Source organism: Pelodiscus sinensis, chromosome 4, assembly GCF_049634645.1.
Source record: "Pelodiscus sinensis isolate JC-2024 chromosome 4, ASM4963464v1, whole genome shotgun sequence".
NCBI lineage: Eukaryota > Metazoa > Chordata > Testudines > Trionychidae > Pelodiscus > Pelodiscus sinensis.
Window position 1 is genome coordinate 12,266,457 of NC_134714.1, and position 19,042 is coordinate 12,285,498.

At 52.9% G+C, this 19,042-nt stretch overlaps 1 protein-coding gene across 1 annotated transcript; it reads right to left on the minus strand.

The window, feature by feature from the left end:
- Positions 1 to 14,896: 14,896 nt before the first annotated feature.
- Positions 14,897 to 18,455, minus strand: GPR135 (G protein-coupled receptor 135). The gene has a single exon (XM_075926325.1). The coding sequence runs from the start codon at positions 18,325 to 18,327 to the stop codon at positions 17,095 to 17,097; it is 1,233 nt and encodes a 410-aa protein (XP_075782440.1). The 5' UTR covers positions 18,328 to 18,455; the 3' UTR covers positions 14,897 to 17,094.
- Between the last annotated feature and the right edge of the window lie 587 nt (positions 18,456 to 19,042).

Consider the following 19,042-nt stretch of genomic DNA (forward strand, 5'->3'; position numbering starts at 1 on the left):
AGTGGGTCTGGCCCACGAAAGCTCATCATCTAATAAACCATCTTGTTAGTCTTTAAAGTGCTACATTGTCCTGCATTTTGCTTCAACTACCCCAGACTAACATGGCTACATTTCTATCACTATTCTGCATAAGTATAGATGTGGTCTTAGAAGTAGTGACAGTTTATTTCTACGTTGTTAGGCAGGGTTAGAGCAATTGTATCAAATACCATTTGGCCTTTAATCATAAAGGAATCCTAGAATATTAGAACTGGAAGGGACCTCAGGAGGTCATCAAGTCCAGTCCCCTGACCTCATGGCAGGACCAAGCACCATCAAATCATCCCCAAAAGTAGGGATGTTAAATTTAGATTAATTGGCTAATCGAATAGTCGATGCAATTTGCATCGGCTATTCCATCAGTCAGTAAGGGCACCTCCTCCTTTGAAGTGTAGCAACAGCCTCAGGGCTGTTGCTACATTTCAAAGGCAAAGGCGCTACAGGGAGTAAGGGGACAGCGGAGGACTCGAGCAGTCCCCCTCTGGCCCCGTGCTCCCGGTGCTGTTTCAAAGCGGCAGCACCACATGGAGCCTGGGGTCAGCTGGGGATTCAGAGTCCCCAACTGACCCCAGGCTCCATGTGGTGCTGCCACTGAGACACCCTGTACACTCACTCCGCCTCCTCCCTCCTCCGCTGCCTCCTTTCTGATAAAGGCAGGAATATGGAACAGAAATATTTATTTATTGAACACTTGTGCTTTTTCTACTTGATGATTTGCAATTTTACCATTCTTGTGTATTCTCAGACTTACACCATTGCTAGGATTTTGGTATATCTTGCAGATATATTTAAAGAACTCCTTATTTTCCTTACACCTAGCAGCCATAGATGGTTCACTAATAACCTTAGCTGCCCTTATCAATTTTCTAAAAACCATGAGCACAAAATGGCAATCAGCTTCCATATTTTTCCATTTGCTCTGTGTGTGTGTGTGTGTGTGTGTGTGTGTGTGTGTGTGTGTGTTTGCATTGCTACTTTCATCTCTCTGTAATTGAGATGTTCTTTATCAAGAGAAGCTTTCTTTCCAGGTGGTGGCATTATGTGGTTTGGGGATATAATTCCCAATTATCATTCATATTCTTTTTCTGCCATTCAATTTTTTCTTCCAATTGTTTTCTGCTTATGAACAGCAAATGCGATTAGGTCACAATCACTGGGCAACCATCAATATGTAGGTCCCCGGTCACTGTCAGAATGAAGGCTAACATGGAGTGATGCTGGGTTACAGTATATTTTGTGTTAGATAATCATCCTTTTAAGATTTTTAGACTCCAGAGCTGTGGTTTTCAAACTAGGAGTCGCGATCCAGTACTGGGTGGTGAATGTCAGGCATTAGGTCTCATTGCTGCAGGGGGATCAGGTGACTAATGGTGCTAAGGCAGCTTCCTGCCCATCCTGGCACTGCAGACTGTGCTGCGCCCCAGAAGCAGCCGGCTGTAGACCCAGCTCCTGGGGTTCGAGGAGGAGGAGTGCTTAGGGCTCTGTGCGCTGCCCCTGCTCTGAGCACTAGCCCTGCACTCCTATTGGCAGGGAACATGCATGTTTTGGCACAGCATGGTTTGCAGTGCCAGGAGAGGCAGGAAGCTGCATTAGCACTCCCCTCCTCCACCCCCCCTCCCCCCCCCCCCCCACACTGCATGGCTGACCAGGAGCCGAACAAGGTAAACCCCTCCCGTGCCAGCCCTGATTCTCCCCCTCCCCCCCAAGCCTGAGTCATTGCCTACACCCCAAAACTCTCACCCTCAGTCCCACCCTGGAGCCCACACTTGAGACAAGTTAAAGTGGGGTCGCAGCATCAAAATGTTCCTCAACTGGATCATGAGAAAAAAAGTTTGAAAACTGCTGCTCTAGCCTTACTTTACTAGTGGCAGCATGAGACATCTAGCATGTAGCCCCTAGATTGAAATTTCCCCCCTCCCGCCTCTCCGTGCCCCGTAATGCAAGTCTTTCTGTACGGATTCCATCAAGTTTCCTGGATTTTCACTGCTTTCTCTTTTTTTTTTCCCTCCTCCCAGGATTCTAGCTTAACAGAAGTGCCCGCATTTAAAAAGTTTAGTTTCAAACCAGTGTTTAACACTGAAATGACACCTATTAAGCACAACACTGTACACTGGTGGTCAACGTTCCCTCTAATTTTTTCCATGCATATGTGGAATAACTTTTATGTGCCTCAAGGCATGTGTGTATGTGCACCACCAGTGAACCTCGCTGGGCAGCATCTCAGCTGGGCAGCATCTCTCTTCTGAGAGGCTGCGTAAGCGCACAGCTTTCAGAGAACACTGCTGAAGAAGTCTGTAATTCAGAACACCTCTGTGCGGTTCATCATTAGTCTTCATTTGTGGCAGCTTCCTTTCGGCGTGCTCACACGCGGGTGATGTCCCTCTTGGGACGTAGGGAGTGGCAGGCTGTCCTATTTATAGCACCGTGCTTCCCACTGAAGAGCGTTCGTGTGACCTGATGTTTTGTCAAACTCCAGCTGCGCTGGCATGTGAAAGGGTGATTAACATCCCAGTTGTTTGTTACAGAACTGCGCTGTGAGGTTTGATTGTTAACATTACAGAAAACCAGTGCAGGGCCTTGTATCATTAAAAACCAAGGCAAAAGGAAGGGTTTAAAGAAGCATTTAGCATGTAAAATGCATCACACAAGCTTTTTCCTATCTAATCCTACGTCTAATGTCTACCAGCTTTCTTTGGAGGAATCCAAGCTCTTTGGGAGGGGGCATTTCTCCCCCCACAACTTCTTTCCAAAATAATGAGAACCAGAACTAAAAGCACAGCTTCCTGGTCTCATCCTTAGCCGGGGATCAGCCTAATCTCTCACTCTCACTGGCCCATGTCTCCCTTCTGGGACCTTTGTCTCAGGATTTCATAAACAACCTGCTTCATAGCATCAGTCTTCAGTCAGTGACCAGCCAGTCTCCTTCTCTCAGCCAGGATACAGCCGCTGGCCTGCTGCGGGGAAAGTAGATGGACCCCAACGATCCCGGAGGGAGTGCAGTAGCGGAGGCTTCCTGGAGAAATGTCTAAATTGAATTGATCTCTAATTTCAGAATAATCTCACCGAAAACCTCCCAGGCCGGAACAGCCAGCCAGGGGCAGCCGGGGTCTTTATTAAGCAGAGCTTTGCTCTTCACTTTGTCTCTGTGTGTAGCTGTTCCTATTTTAAGGATTGGGAATGGAGCAAATGCCACAGTGTAATCAGCATCCATTATTCTGACTAGGCCACTAGGTGAGTGTGGAGGATGAGGGCTGCTGTACACTCCTTGGGCTACCATCAGTATAGGGGACTGTGCTGTCTATGGGACAGTTGGCACAGCCACTGCAGCCTCCCCCCCCACACACACACACAAGTGTGGGCCCTGGGCAGCCATTCCAAACCATCCTATGGCTCAGACAAGTCCAGGCAGCTGCTGGGGGTTCTCCAGTCTGAGACACACAACGTGGCCAGTCAGCGGGGTAAAGAAAGGGCCCAGAAATCTGAGCCCGTCCTACTTTTCCAGGAGGACCCGCACTCAACTGGCCAAGGCACTTACCAAAGCAGCTCCAGCCATCCACCTTTGGAGAGTCCGGAACCCAGGGAGGGATGTGGCTAGAGGAAGGGAGAGTAAAACGGAGAGAGAAGAGCGCTGGAGAAAGCTACAGCAGGAGAGCGGGCCAGAGGGTAAAGAAGTTGCATGTCCCTTGCCTTTGCACTTTTGCTGTTGGCCTTTGGACATGGAGTGAGAGCAGTGGTTCTCAGTCTTTTGGGTCCTTGGCCCGTGCTGATCAAAACAGGCCTTCCCGCAGACCACCAGCCAACCACCCATGATGACAAAATGGGTGCAGGAGTGTGGGGTCTGGGAGGGCAGTTGGATGCAGGAGCGGGCTGGGGGCAGAAAGCTGAGGGAGGTAGGGTGCAGGAGCGGGCTGGGGGGCAGAGGGAGGGCGCAGGAGCGGGCTGGGGGGCAGAGGGAGGGCGCAGGAGCAGGCGGAGAGGTCTGGGAGGGAGGTTGGGTGCAGGAGCGGGCTGGGGGGCAGAGGGAGGGCGCAGGAGGGGTCTGGGGGGCAGAGGGAGAGCGCAGGAGTGGGCGGAGGGGTCTGGGAGGGAGGTTGGGTGCAGGAGCGGTCTGGGGGCAGAAAGCTGAGGAAGGTAGGGTGCAGGAGTGGTCTGGGGGGCAGAGGGAGGGCGCAGGAGTAGGCAGAGGGGACTGGGAGGGAGGTTGGGTGCAGGAGCGGGCTGGGGGGCAGAGGGAGGGCGCAGGAGCGGGCTGGGGGGCAGAGGGAGGGTGCAGGAGTGGGCGGAGGGGTCTGGGGGCAGAAAGCTGAGGGAGGTAGGGTGCAGGAGCGGGCTGGGGGGCAGAGGGAGGGCGCAGGAGCGGGCGGAGGGGTCTGGGAGGGAGGTTGGGTGCAGGAGCGGTCTGGGGGGCAGAGGGAGGGTGCAGGAGCAGGCGGAGGGGTCTGGGAGGGAGGTGGGGTGCAGGAGCGGCCTGGGGGGCAGAGGGAGGGTGCAGGAGCGGGCTGGGGGGCAGAGGGAGGGTGCAGGAGCGGGCGGAGGGGACTGGGAGGGAGGTTGGGTGCAGGAGCGGGCTGGGGGGCAGAGGGAGGGTGCAGGAGCGGGCGGAGGGGTCTAGACAGGAGGGGTTTGTGTGAAGAATATGGGGATGCGGGGTCTGGGCATGAGGGAAATGGGGGGCACTCACTTGGCTCCGTGCCTCCTGCTGCTCCCAAGCAATGCCCCCTCCCACTTCTCTCATTGGCCATGATTCTGGTCAATGGGAAAAGCATCCAGGTGAGCTGTTTCCAGCGCTGCTGTTCCCCCAGCTGGCGGGAGGGGAAGCAGCAGCGTGCAGAGCCTGCTTCTGTACCCCACAAGCCCGCGAGGCTCACCTCCCTCCCTCCAATGGGAAACTGGCACGGGGGTGGAGCGCCAGCGCATGCTCCCCGCTGGGGGGGGGGGAGGGAGAGGAGGGAGCAGGGGAGGCAAGCCTCAAGCCTGTGGCCCACCTGCAAGGCGGGCATGGGCCACTAGTGGTCCATGGACCACACTTTGGGAACCACTGAGTGAGTTTTTTTTTACAACATTCATCCAAGCCAGCCTGGGGGGCAGCCCGAAAGGACCCCCTGCACAACGGAGCGGGGGAGAATCAGGCAAAGAGCTAAATTGGGATAAGCTGGCCAAGCCCACCAAGTTGAGGAGGAGCTGAAGAAATTCCATATGGTAACGACAGCCCCAGTGCTTCCTGGAGTCCACTGTGCCCTCTGCCGCCTCCCCGGGGGGCCTCGCTGGTCTCGAGAAGGAGGGCCGGAGAGAATCCAAGGGGCTGGTGGGAGAGCTGAGCTTTAAGAGCAGCCTTAAACCTTCGTCAGCTGCAGTGCTGAAACGCCTGAGGCTAAAATATTCGGTCTTTTGCCAGGCTCCCACCACCCCCTTCCTACCCTGGCTGTGAAATGCCAGGCCTTGGCTTGTAGCACTTTGAAGCATGGCGGGGGACCAGAGAGCCGGGGTCTTGGCCAGCACTGGGGCACTGTTTGTGTGGGCAAAGTTTTCCGGCTGAAGGTGACACAGCTGCTTTGCTGGAGTTCCAAAGGGGGGAGGGCGGGCTACAGCTGGGTGAGCTTTGCTGCTGGGGTAGTGGCTCATGCCTACCCACAAGCACACCGTGCCCATAAACGGAGACTAGCAGTCTGTCTACCTCCATGTTTGTACTGACCCCGTTCCTACACTGGGAAAAGATCCCTTTTCCCAGCACACCTGCATCCCCTTCCAGCAGGGAATGAACTCATGCTAGAAAACCCAGGCGCTTCCTGACTATCCGAAACTGGGGCAGGTGGGCGAATGTCCGTGCGGAGGGTTTAGAAGGGGTGAGGGTGGGGCTGCAGTGGAGGGATTTACGCCGGGCAAGGAGCTGCAGGTGAGCTGGCCTTCGTTACACCTGACCTATGCCTGCCTCTGTCTTCTGCTCTCCAAGGCAGTAGGAGTTCTGCACAATGAGCTGACACCTCAGCACTTGGCCTGGAAGCAGCGTGAGCATGGTAGTTCAAGAAGCCTCCGCATGTGCGACCAGTTCCCCTTAGCGCCAGGCCTGGATCAGCACCAGCCGGCGCGGTGCCGTTTGTCCTTGGTACTTCTCAGCACTGCCTGGGAACTAATTGGCGTGTGACGTGGTATGCCTCTTGCACCTAACTCCTGGGCTGCAAGCAGCTCCGATCTGAAAGCCAGAAGGCAAAGCTGAGCCCACACCGATTGCACCCAGCAGGACTGGATTACTGCCTCACCCCCAGATGCAGCAGCCAGACATGGATGGTGACATGCGCCAGCCACGCCCACTCGCGGCATTCATTTCCTGGTGCATTGTGGGTAGTTGACAATGCCTTTGCTCTAGGTTTGTGCTCTGAATTCTGTGTGTCTCGGTGCTTGTAGGAGCTTCATGCGGCAGGAGAATGGCGGGGGCTGTTCTGAAGTAATGGACAAATGTGAGTGTACACTTGGGTTATTTGTCACTAACCTCGCAAGCGTGCTCTGGTTGACACAGACACAGCACCGACATAGTCATGGTCAGCCAAAACCTGCTGACCCACTAGCTTTGCAGCTGAGGCCCTAAGTCCAGGAGTTCAGGGTCCCTGGCTCCTTGGAGAAGTGCACAGTCCCCATGCACATCCGGGGCTGGATCCCTTGGCTGTTTTTCAGTGGCAGAATAGCAAGCCCTCAACTGCTGCAGAGCCAACCCCCGGCACAGCCATTGGCAATGGAGGCTGATCAGCACCTGGGGGTGGGGACTGTGCTCGCATGGTGCCTGGCACTGTCGGGCCCCCTTCCCTGGCCAGAAGCACTACTGTCATTGCACCTAGTGGGTATGGGCGTAGAGCAGGGAGCCGGCGTGACTGGAGCGTGCTGCACATGGTGCGGGGAGGCCCTGGCAGCCACAGTGGCAGCTGCAGGGACACTGTGCAGGAGACCAACCTGGCCCCCAGTGTTGGGGGGCACAGAGGTGATATCAAACTTTCTTGGACTTCTCCCTCTCCCCAGCACAGGTCCCCTTTCAATCTCCTTCCATGTTCTCTCCCTACGCAGCTGGCTGCTCCTGCCTTGGGCAGATGGGACAGGAAGCAGCAAGGACCCACTCCACCGGGCTTCCCCCTGCCCCACATCAGAGGAGCTGGAAGAGAACAGGAGGCCTGTGCCAGCAGCTCCTAGTGCTGGGACTGGCCTCCTCCCAAAGCCGGTTCCAGTGTCCTCTCTCAGCCAGCTCTGCAGGTGTCCATATGCCGCATGGGCTGCTCCCTTGTGGCTGGGTGGGGGTGTCCCGTGGAAGGCCACAGCCTTTTAGAGCCCTTCTGGCCTTGGCACCGATGATGCTATGGCCCTGTTCCCGCAGATGCTTGGCTTCATGCCCATGAGCAGGTCTAGGGGCATCACTCTGGTGCACACGGGATTGCAGGGCTGGACCCAACACTAGGCCTCTTTTGTGTGTGTCTTCAATCAGCATATGGCAGTGAGGGGAACGAGGGGGTTTTAATGCTGGATAGCTGTTGGTTTGGAGACAAGTCGCTGTTTGGTAACGTAGATTGCAAGCGTACAATGGAAAACAATTGCCTCTGTGCGGAAAAAGGGGGCTGTATTGGAACAGCCTGCCTGAAGCTGTAACATAAGAGTCCTGGTTTCCAGGAGTGGTCACTCGTCCTTTCCCTTTCAGCAGAAAATGTAACTCACTGGGCCTCATTCTCCCCTCATGTTAGTTTTACACCGATACAGTTCCATGGACAGCAAAACGTTACTCCTGATTTATAGTGACATGAGAGCAGCAGGGGAGGCCTGTATGGTTAATGGGAGGCTGTGTGCTCTAGTGGTGAGAGCATGGCACCAGAGGGTCATGTGTCAACTTCAAATCCCACCTGTGCCTAGGGTTACCAGATGCTTTCAAAATAATACCAGTCACACTTGATCTCAGATCGGGGGGGCGGCCAGGAGGGGAGCAGGGCTAACCAGGAGGGGGTCGGGGGGAGCAGAGCTGGCCAGGGGAGATCGGGGAGGAAGGGGAACTGGTTGGTAGGAAGTAGGGCTGGCTGGAGGAGATCGGGGGGAGGGGGGGGAACCAGCTGGTGGGAAGCAGGGCTGGCCAGGAGAGGGTTGGGTGGGGGGGGAGCTGGCTGGCGGGGAGCTGGGCTGGCCAGGAGAGGGTTGGGGGGAGCGGGGCTGGCCAAGGGGAACTTGCTGGCAGAGAGCGGGGCTGGTGGGGTGGGGTGGGGTGGGGAGCGAGGGGGGGGGGAGAACCAGCCGGCGGGAAGCAGGGCTGGCCCGGGCGCACACAGATCCCAGAATGCTGCCTATCCCACACACGGTCCTGGTGGGGAGCACGGGCGAGTCTGGCCCCTGGGGTTCTGCCCCGCCTCACCCGCACCCCCCTCCTCTCTACTGTGTAGTTCTCTGCTGCCTGGCTGGTAGACATGCTCATGTGGTGTAAGCATGTCTACCAGCCAGGCAGTACACAACTACATACTGATACTCATGATAACAAAACTTAATACTGGATATTTCTATGTCCGGTATTTTCTCAATCTGTTTTCTGGACAGAAAGCTCAAATACCGGGCTATCCGGTTCAAAACCGGACACCTGGCAACCCTACCTGTGCCCCCTGACTCCTGGGGTGGCCTTGTGTTAGTCACGTAGCCACTATAGCATTGGCTGCACCGTGGAGCAGCCTGTTGCTGACAAAGGGTTGGGCCGAATTGCTGAAGGATGTGGGGTTGATGCAAGAGTAGCCAAGCGCCAGGTTCAGAATTGTTTCAGAAACTGGCTGGAACCTGTGAGGTGTGGTCAGAGAACTCTCTAGTCGGGAGCCCTGTCTGGGGACTGGAGATCCAGGAAGACCAGGCTCATGGGGGATAGGGACCTATACAATCCCCCAAGACATACAGGGAAGCTAGCACTAAGCTGATCTACAGCAAGCTGGACTGCTGGGGAGGGAAGCAGGGGCACTCGAGGGCAGAGAACATCTGCAGAGCTAACTTAGGCTTTTGGTGCAACCCCTGGGACCTGTGGAGTGTGGGGCCAGAACCACTGGTGGTTCTACAGTTGGGAAAACCCCTCTGCAAGGAAAAATCTTGCAGAGTACCGGACTGGTGACGGGTACTGTATATAAAAAAGGTTTGCCCCACAACATCACCTTCCCTTCCTTAGGAGGTGCCAATGCACGGGACAATTTCTGCACCTTTAAACACGATTCCGGGTGTGAAGGGGAAATTATTCAGTTCAGCAGCAAGGGGCCATTCCTGAAAGCAATTCTGCCATCTGCTGGCACGTGTAAGCTATTGACACTTTGCTAGCTATCCCCAATGAACCAGGCCCTTGCTTGTCTCGGCATTTAGCATGTTCCTGTTGCATATCTACAGGCCTGCAATTCTGCAGAACCTGGGACAGCCACAATGTCATGTGTTATTCCAGGGATGGGCAGTATATGGCCTGTGGGCTGGATCCAGCCTGCTGCGCCTTTCAACCCAGCCCACGGCCACTGCACTGGGATGCTCAGGCAGGGAGCAGTCCCAGGGATCAGAGCAGCTGCTCCATCTGCCTCTCTGCACAGGGGACAGAGGGGACCTTTGCATGCCGCCCTGCCCCTGCACAATCGTTCAGCTCCCATTGGCTGGGGGGCAGTGGCAGCCAATGGGTTAAAATCTGGTTAAAATCGTCATCGGAATGATACAGCAAACAGTGAATTATTGCATGTCTTGTCTATGAAGTCTCAGCATTGAAACACACTGCTGCAGCCTGGGCTTGGAAAGCCCTGTGAATATAGTAGACAAAGCTTTAATTTGGTGTCTGCTTCACTGCATTTCAGGCACCAAAAGATTGGGTGGAGATTGCTTGCTGTGTAGTCAAGCCAAATGGGAACATCTGTGGAAAATAATTTTGTTTTTCAATGAAGTGTTCTATAATGGGCCACTCCAGCCAAAGAGAAGGGAGAGATTACAGCTTGAATCGTTTTCTGGAAATGTTCCACATTGAGATGCTTAATTCAAAACTTGACAGACCCCTGGGGCTAATATAGTCTCAAATGTTCTGTAAAATTCACCAGATTAGACACAGCCGCCATAGGCAGAGTTCAGCGAAGAGAAGAAATGCTTTGGTGCATTAGATTTCACTAGAGAAATAAGTGACCTTTTTATTCAGAATATTTTTCCTAACAGGGAGACTAGGTCAGTGTATGTTACTGGGTTGGATAATCAAATTAAATTTATTCTGTTGTAAGGGCATTGCTGGTTCAGTGATTCAAAATACATTTGTCTCACTTCTTTGCCCATGTGTATGACTCGGAGGTTCTTAGTCTATAGGAATTATTTATTTGTGTGCTTCGTGAAGTTGTAGCATGACCTTCTACATCGATCCTTCAGCTACTCTCATATGGGGATACACACGTACCTGGAGAGAGACTTATCAGAACAAATCAAAGTTTACTTTGACCAACATCCAAGTAAGTTTCTCAAGTGCAGCTACCTTCTACTCTAGTCTTGAGAGAGGATGAATGTGACTGTGTGTGTCTGCAAGATGCAAAGAGATAAAACCTAAATGGCTTTAATATGATCAGCAAAGTACACAGTTTTTGTGTATTGTATAGTATGAGCATTACATCTAAAGAACAGTCATTTAGTGCAAGTGGCTCTGCTTACGGATAATTGATGGAACTAGATTGCCTAGCATGGGCAGGGTATGGCTGAAAATGTACATACGGATCAGGGATGGGAATTTATTCACCAATTGAGGGGTCCCACCTGTTTGGAAAACGCTGTTCCACACACCCAAAGCTAAGTTCAGTGGTTTTCTATAATGACCTATTTTTGCTGAAGTTGCAAGATTTGGTGGCCACCAAGAAAATAAGTCCAGATCAAAGTGGAACCACACATAATCTGAGGCTGGAAGGGACATCAAGTCCAGCCCCCTGCACGGAGGCAGGACCGAATTAACGGAGATCATCCCTGACAGCTGTCTAACTTGCTTATAAAAACTTTCCATAACCTACTTTGAAAGCCCATTTCATTGCTTAAATATTATTATTGTTAGAAAGATTTTCCTAATGTCTAATCTCCCATGCTGCACCTTGACCATTACTTATTGCCCCACGGCTAGTAGATATAGGGAATGATCAATTAGTTATCTTTCTAACAGCCCTTAACATATGTTAAGACCCCACTCCTGCACCCAAACTAAGTGCCCCTCCTCCCAGAGCCAGCACCCCATACCTTCTCCTGCACTCCAAGCTTGGGTTGCTAAATGGTTTCGACAAAAATACCGGATACACTTGATCTCAAGTGTGTGTGTGGGGGGAGGGGGGGAAACCGGCCACTGGGGGAGCAGGGCTGGCAGGGGAGATCAGGATCAACTGGCTGGGGGGGAGCAGGCCTGGCTGGGAGGGGGTTGGGGGAAATGGAGCTGGCAGGGGAGATCGGGGGGAACCAGCTGGTGGGGAGCAGGGCTGGCTGGGAGGAGGTCAGGGAGCAGGGCTGGCTGGAAGGGGGTTGGGGGGAGCTAGGCTGGCTGGGGGGAGGAAAGCGGGGGGGGGGAACCGGCCAGCGGGAAGGAAGGCTGGCCCAGGCGCGCACAGATCCTAGGGCACTGCCTGTCCTGCGCATGGTCCCAGCAGAGTACATGCGCGATTCCATCCCGCCCTCGCCCCCTCCCCCTCTTCTACGTTGTTTCCTGGCTGGTAGACACGCTCATGCTCAACCTCTCCCCAGTTCCTATCCCTAAAGGGGACATGCTGTTTTATTATTTTTTTTTTAAATTTTGGCTTACTTGGAGTCCTTTTTTGCTCAACAACTTTGGTCTCCTCTCCCCTTCCCCCCCCCCCCAACAGAATTTTTTCCTGTTTTTTTTGGGGGGGCGGTGTTCGGTACTTTTGTTTCAACCATCGGGCAACCCTTGCCCCAGCCCAAACCTCAACCCCCTGCTGGAGAGAGAAAGTGGGGCAGGGCTTCAGGGAAGGGGTAGAATAGCTCTTGGGTAGCCCTTAAATTCAGAAAGTGAAGTTGGGCATAAATAGGTTGGATACCACTGATCGAGGGTGTATTTCCCTAGTTTGTGTACGAATAAAACTTTCAGGATTAGGACCTCTGGGTAAAATTTTCAAAATCTGGCTAGGAGGGTGGGTGCAAGGAAGGGTAGGGTTGCCAGGTGTCCAGTTTTGTACAGTATTTCAGGGTTTTGTCCAGGAAACAAATTGAGAAATTACCAGACATATAAAATGTCTGGTATTTTCTAATTAGGTACGTTTTATTATAATTAGGTGTATCAGCCCTTAGCTGAGAACTGCCTGGCTGGTAGATGTGCTCATGCTGCCTGAGTGTGTCTACCGGCCAGGCAGTTTGCAACTACTAAGGGAGGGTATGTGTGTGTGGGGGGGGAGGGAATGGAATCCCCAGCTGGACTCACTTCTCCTCCTGATCTCTCCAGTCCAGCCCTGCTTCCCCTGTCCAGCCCTGCTTCCGGTGGCCGGTTCTCTTCCCCCCCCCCCCCCCATCTCTCCCGGTCAGCCCTGCTCCCCCCGACTACTCCCCTGACCAGCCCCGCTGCCTCCATCCAACCCTGCTTCTGGCAGCTGGTTCTCCCGTCCTCCTCCTCCTGATCTCCCCCGGCTAACTCCCCACCCTCCGGCCAGCCCTGGTTCCACCGCCTGCCCTCCCTGATCTCTGCTGGACAGTCCCGCTGCCTCCAACCCTGCTTCCACTGCCTGCCTGCCCACCCAGATCTCCATGGGATAGCCCCGCTACCCCCAACACTGCTTCCTGATGGCCGGTTCCCACCCCCCCCACACACACACCTCCTCCCAGCCTGCCCCGCTCTGCTCCCCTCCCAGCAGCCACGCTGCAGCCCGGTACTGGGCCGTGGCCCATAGTTTGGGAAACGCTGCTGTAGTTAATCCTGGTTTACAAAATGTAAGGACCTGCTTCTAGAATCCTGAGTCATACAGGTGCGTCTCCTTGCAGCTGTTGTGTAGCAGGTCCTTTTGACCACGGCCTCACACGTATTGCCCATACTGCCACACTAAAGCCCCTCACAAGAAAAACATAGGCCGCTGAGGCAGATCCAGAGACAGAGCTTGAAGTCCCTTGGGTGCTCAGCACAGTTCTCAGTAAACGGCACTTAACGTGGCAAGCACCTGGGCCAAAGAGATAAGAGTAGGGACACAAGCTGTCCCATATACTAAGTTAACGTGCACTAAAAAACAGACAAGCTAGGAATAAGAGAAATAAGCTGTCATCAGTTAACAAGCACCTGGAGCAGGGAAACAAAAAACATAGCTAGCTTTCACATGTGCCAGTCATGTCTGCAGCAGGCACTGACCACAATGCCTTGAGGCAGATGTCATATCACAAGGAACCCTAATATGGTACCGGATATCAAATAACCCTAATTAATGGAGATTGACTATCTCCTAGAACTGAAAAGGACCTTGAAAGGTCATTGAGTCCAGTTCCCTGCCTTCTCAGCAGGACCAAGTACCATCCCTGATGAATTTTTGCCCCAAATCCCTAAATGGCATCCACAAGGACTGAACTCACAACCCTGGGTTTAGCAGGCTAATGATCAAACCACTGAGCTATCCCTCCCCCCCCTATGGTACCAAATGTCAAAATTATAGTATAAAGCATCCTGAGCCCTAAACTCGGAGAGGTTCCGTATCAAGATAGAAGGCACGTATCGTCCAGCCTGGCAGAGGAGTTGATCACCCAAGGCCGCCTCCCACCCACCAAATCACGAAAGGGTGTACGACTCTGGAGCATGCTACGCATTGGTTTTTTGTCTGTGTATCATAATTGTCACTGGGTTTGTAAGTATTGCTTAATATATTATTTATCAGCTTAGCAATAGTTAGTTGTATTAACCATATTGTATAATGGTACCACACCTAAGTCTAAATAAGAACTAGGAGTAGAATTGAGAGGTTGTTAAGTGAATAGGCAAACTAATATTCAGTAATGTATGTTTTATTTGCATGCTATGTTGTCTTAAACAAATCAAAGACATAATATAATCAGATTGTAGTCAATAAAGTTTGTAATTGGTTAAGTACATTTAAGTCTCAGGATTTCCGCCTTGGCAGCCCCAGTCCCTTGCCACAAAAAGCCACCTCTAAACAATCTTTTGAACCTCTGGTTCATCAGCAGTGACCTTGCATGTGGAAGGATTACAGGAGTGCGACCTTAAACAGATAGGAAAAGAGCACTGAGATCAAGGCAGCTGTGTTTGAAATGGTTTAATAGCAGTCAATAACAAGAATTAAGACAGAAAAGTAAGGAATATTATATCTAGTTGAAAATGTAGGGGATGATTTAAGACTATGAAAGGTAATTTCTTGATAGAATTTGATCAGATTAGAGTTAACTCCTTTACTCGTGCACAAGAGAGTGTCAATAGCCTCCTGCCATGAGGACAGAAGCCTGGACTTGACTATCTCTTGAGGTCCCTTCCAGTTCTAGTATTCTATGATTCTATGAAGCGTAGATGTAACTAGAACCAGTAGCGAACCAGTGCCCAACTACATGCTAGAGATGCATTTGTTGGAGGACACACAAAGCCTGCGTCTATGTTTACAATTTTAATACATTTAAAGGAGGAAAAATGTATAAATAGCACTTTGAAATCATTTACCTTATGCACTATTAACTCCATAAAACAGGACGATGTAGCACTTTAAAGACTAACAAGATGGTTTATTAGGTGATGAGCTTTCGTGGGCCAGACCCACTTCCTCAGATCAAATAATGGAAGAAAATTGTCACAACCATATATACCAAAGGATACAATTAAACTATTTGAGCTGAGGAAGTGGGTCTGGCCCACGAAAGCTCATCACCTAATAAACCATCTTGTTAGTCTTTAAAGTGCTACATCGTCCTGTTTTTTGATTCAGCTACACCAGACTAACACGGCTACATTTTTATCACTATTCTATTAACTCGATAGTTTTAGTGCAAATAGATGCTTTTATAATAAAGCAATACAGCTAGAGCATACAAATAGGTGCCCTTTTAGCAGGTATAAATACAATTATATAAAACAGTACAAACATATACAAACTAAAATAAAGCTTGAAATCTTAGCAAAGACTTTTCAAAGTCAAAGAACAGGCACTTAATGCCAGTTAATTCTGTAGCAATCTGCAGCTGGGTACACCAGAGAAATAAAACTACAGGCAGTAAATACCTTTTCTATCTCTATGAAAAGCTGTTACATGCTCTAGCTGTTTACTGCCCTTTGTGAAATGAGGTGGTGGTCTCAGTCCAGGTCCTAGGGGGCATTTTCATCACAGACATTGTGTGGGATTGGTTGCAAGGTCAGGCCATATATACAAATGTTCCTATTGAGAATGTCTTTAAGGATCAAAACTTCCCACTGATTTACACTGGCATGATGAAGCTCTGAGTAGAAAAGTATAGTATAAAACCATGATGTCAACATGAGTTTAAAATTTTTATCCAACATGAACTCTTTCCTCATTAGCATAGCATTTGTCACCCCTTTGTCCTTTCATATTTAGCTTGTGGATCATAATAGGCAGAAACATTTAAATCTCTTGCATAAAAGGCAATTTATTTCATGTCTCATTTACAAAATAATATGTACATCCACTTGAGTCACAGTTGGAAAATTTGATAAAACATTATAATTTAATACTGTACAAGAAAAATACTGGCTATTTCTTCACATTTAAATTCGGCGCAGGTAACAGAAGACCTGAATCCCATTTCCAATTAAAATTTAAGGCTTTGAGATCCTGAACCTCTGAGGAAAATTAATTCATAAATCCCGAGATTAGCTTGGCTGTGCAGCAGCATTTCATGTGAATTGTTTTCAACGATTTGTGCTCTCTCTTTTCAGAGGATACCCATATTGGCAATCAAAGCTGTTTTTACAAACATCATTAAATTCTAATGGATCAAGTATGTTATGCAGTCATCAGGATAACATCTACTATTCCAATCATCCAGTTGTGCACCCAGAAATACAAACTAGACTCATCACATTGCTTTCTCTCTCCTTCAACAGAATACCTGCCTCTCCCCAGTGGCTACATTAAAGTGCTACATTGTCCTGCATTTTGCCTCTCCCCAGTGGCTCTCATTACTATGTTCAAAGGTTGTTAGATTAAATTAGGTATTTTTGTCCACCTCAACCAGGAACTTCACAAACTGAATGATGCCACATATATTCCTAACCCACATTTTATGCTTTCTTCAGTTTGCTCTGGCTCAGAATACAGTACTGCACTCCCATTTCTGGGAATCTCCTGGTTGTAATCCTTCACGCTGAATGTACATACTGAAAGGAAACTATCACAAATTTCATGGAGCTTTAAGCTTCATTCTTCTCCTCTGTAACGTTGCATATTTTCTTTAAATCTGCAGAGCTCTGCAAGGGATTTTTCTTATGTTTGGAATTTTAAAATGCACTTCAAATGCTTTTGGTGTTGTCAGAATTTCAATATGTCCTACAATCTGAGACATGGTGTATTTCCACATATAATGGGTTAAAACAACTGTCTTCTGCAAAACTGCAATTTTCACAGTGTGGTAAGTTGTATGGAGATGGCAATACTCAGCTTCCAGTCACCCTTTTGTGTGTGTGTGGCACTTAACATCTCCCAGTGGTCAGTTGGCTTGTGGTGTGGTGTTCTTAACTTCCTATTGGCACCCTTTTTGCTCAATTGTGATGCTGCTCACCTGGAGTTAGTTATTATGAGCAGGGTTCCTCTTTTTAGCTCATTCCAGCAGCTCTCCCTGGTCTCTTTCCTGTTGAAAGAGAAAGAGCCAGCATCCCTGTCCCTGGATCCTGCCTGTGCTTCCCCCCACCTGTGCATAACTCACACACCTACTGGCATTAAGAATTGGAGTGCTGGACAAAGTCCCACCAGCTCCTCCAGTAAGGCTCCCTGGATACTACAGATTGCACTTTGCTCAGCCTAGTTTAAATGGCCAAAGCCACAGGTCTCCCGGTTCTTCCCACCGGCAGAGAGCCTGTTCCACAGCTGGAGGCAGCTCGGTGCCAGGCAGCTTTTCCTACCGCTGCCCTCGGCCAGCTCAGAGGCTGGTATCAGCGGTGTCGGATTTGGGCGGCAGCGCAGCCGTGTCGGGCTGGGCATCGCGGCAGAAGAGCACGGCCGGGTTCTTGCAAGCCCACATGGCCACCTCGCCGCCGTTGGCCGGGCTGGAGGAGGAGCGGGTGCTGGCGGCGGGGCCGCTGGGCCGCTGCTGGGCATAGCGCTCCTGGCTTGGCTCGGGCCGCCCGCGGGCCTCCAGGCGCTGGCCCCGGGCGGCCAGGTAGGCGGCCACGTTGTTCCGAGTCCGGTAGCCGCCCTCGCGGCTGCGGCCCAGCAGCATGGAGATGTTGGGGTTGCGGGCGGCGTAGATGAGCGGGTTGATGGCGCCGTTGGCCCAGGCCAGCCAGCTGGCCACGGCGTCCACGCTGGGCGAGAAGGGCAGGTGGCCGGCGGCGGCCGCCAGCCCCAGGACGCAGTAGGGCCCCCAGCAGCAGATGATGGAGACGATCATGATGAGCACGGTGGTGGCGGTGCGCATCTCGCCGTAGCAGCGCAGCAGGTGGCCGTAGGTGGTGAGCGGCCGCACCCGGCTCTCGGAGAGGCGCACGGCGCGGCAGATGTTGTAGTGGCAGAAGCACATGAGGGCGAAGGGCAGCAGGTAGCAGAGCACGATGAGCGCCGCGCTGTAGGGCGGGCCCAGCCGCGACGAGCCCCCGGGCAGCAGCACGTAGGTGCAGCGGGCCCCGCCCGCCCGCTCGCCCCCCGCCGCCTGGGCCAGCAGGTACCAGGGGGCGGCGAAGCCCAGCGCCGCCAGCCAGACGGCGGCCAGCAGCTGGGCGGCGCGGCGGCGGCCCATCTTGCGGCGGGGCTGGCGCACGATGGCGCAGTAGCGGTCGAAGGAGAGCAGCGCCATGGTGAGGGTGGCGGCGATGCCCAGGCCGGCGTGCAGGGCGGCGCTGGCCAGGCAGAGGCGCTGGCCGGCGAGCCAGGCGCCGCGCGGCTGGCTCAGCAGGCGCAGGAAGGCGAGCGGCAGGCAGAGCAGCGCGCCCAGCAGCTCGGAGAGGGACAGCGACAGCACGAAGGCGTTGGTGACGGTGCGCAGCTGCCGGTGCCGGGCGATCACCAGCACCACGGCCCCGTTGCCCAGCGCCGACAGGGCGAAGATCAGCGCCAGCAGCAGCGCCTGCGAGGCCAGCGCCGCGCCCGACCAGCCCGGCTCCTCCGCCTGGCCGCCGCTCTCATTGCGCCCCGCGCTCGCCGACGGCGGCTCCATGGGCAGCCAGCATCGCCTTGCGCGGCCGAGGCTGCCCGTGTCCGGGGAGCCGCGGCGCCGCCTGCTGCTCCCCGCCCGGCCGGGCAGGCTCTGAGCGCCGCCGCCGACCGCCCGCGCCCCCTGCTGCGTGCGGCCTTCGGGGGCTCCGCGAGCCGCTGACGTCTCCAGACCGTTGCCCAGGGAACCGCGTCCGGCCTCGCCGATTGCGCACACGGGGCCCGGCCAGAGCCAGGGGCGACCCCCGCGTTGCTTAGACCCCCCCCTCCCCTGGCCGCGCAGACTCTCCGACAGAGTGACCCCCACACACCAAGAGTGGCACACCCCCACTCCAACAGTGACACACACCCTGACACACCCCCACTCCAACAGTGACACACACCCTGACACACCTCCACTCCAACAGTGACACCCCCCACTCCAACAGTGACACACACCCTGACACACCTCCACTCCAACAGTGACACCCCCCACTCCAACAGTGACACACACACACACCTCCACTCCAACAGTGACACACACCCTGACACACCCCCACTCCAACACAGTGACACACCCCACGCCAACAGTGACACACACACACACCCACTTCAACAGTGACACACACACCCCACTCCAACAGTGACACACACCCTGACACACCCCCACTCCAACACAGTGACACCCCCCACTTCAACAGTGACACACACACACCCCCACTCCAACAGTGACACACACC

Bases quoted from the DNA above. Each gene is read 5' to 3' on its own strand.
- GPR135 (XM_075926325.1), bottom strand. From the start codon at position 18,327: ATGGAGCCGCCGTCGGCGAGCGCGGGGCGCAATGAGAGCGGCGGCCAG.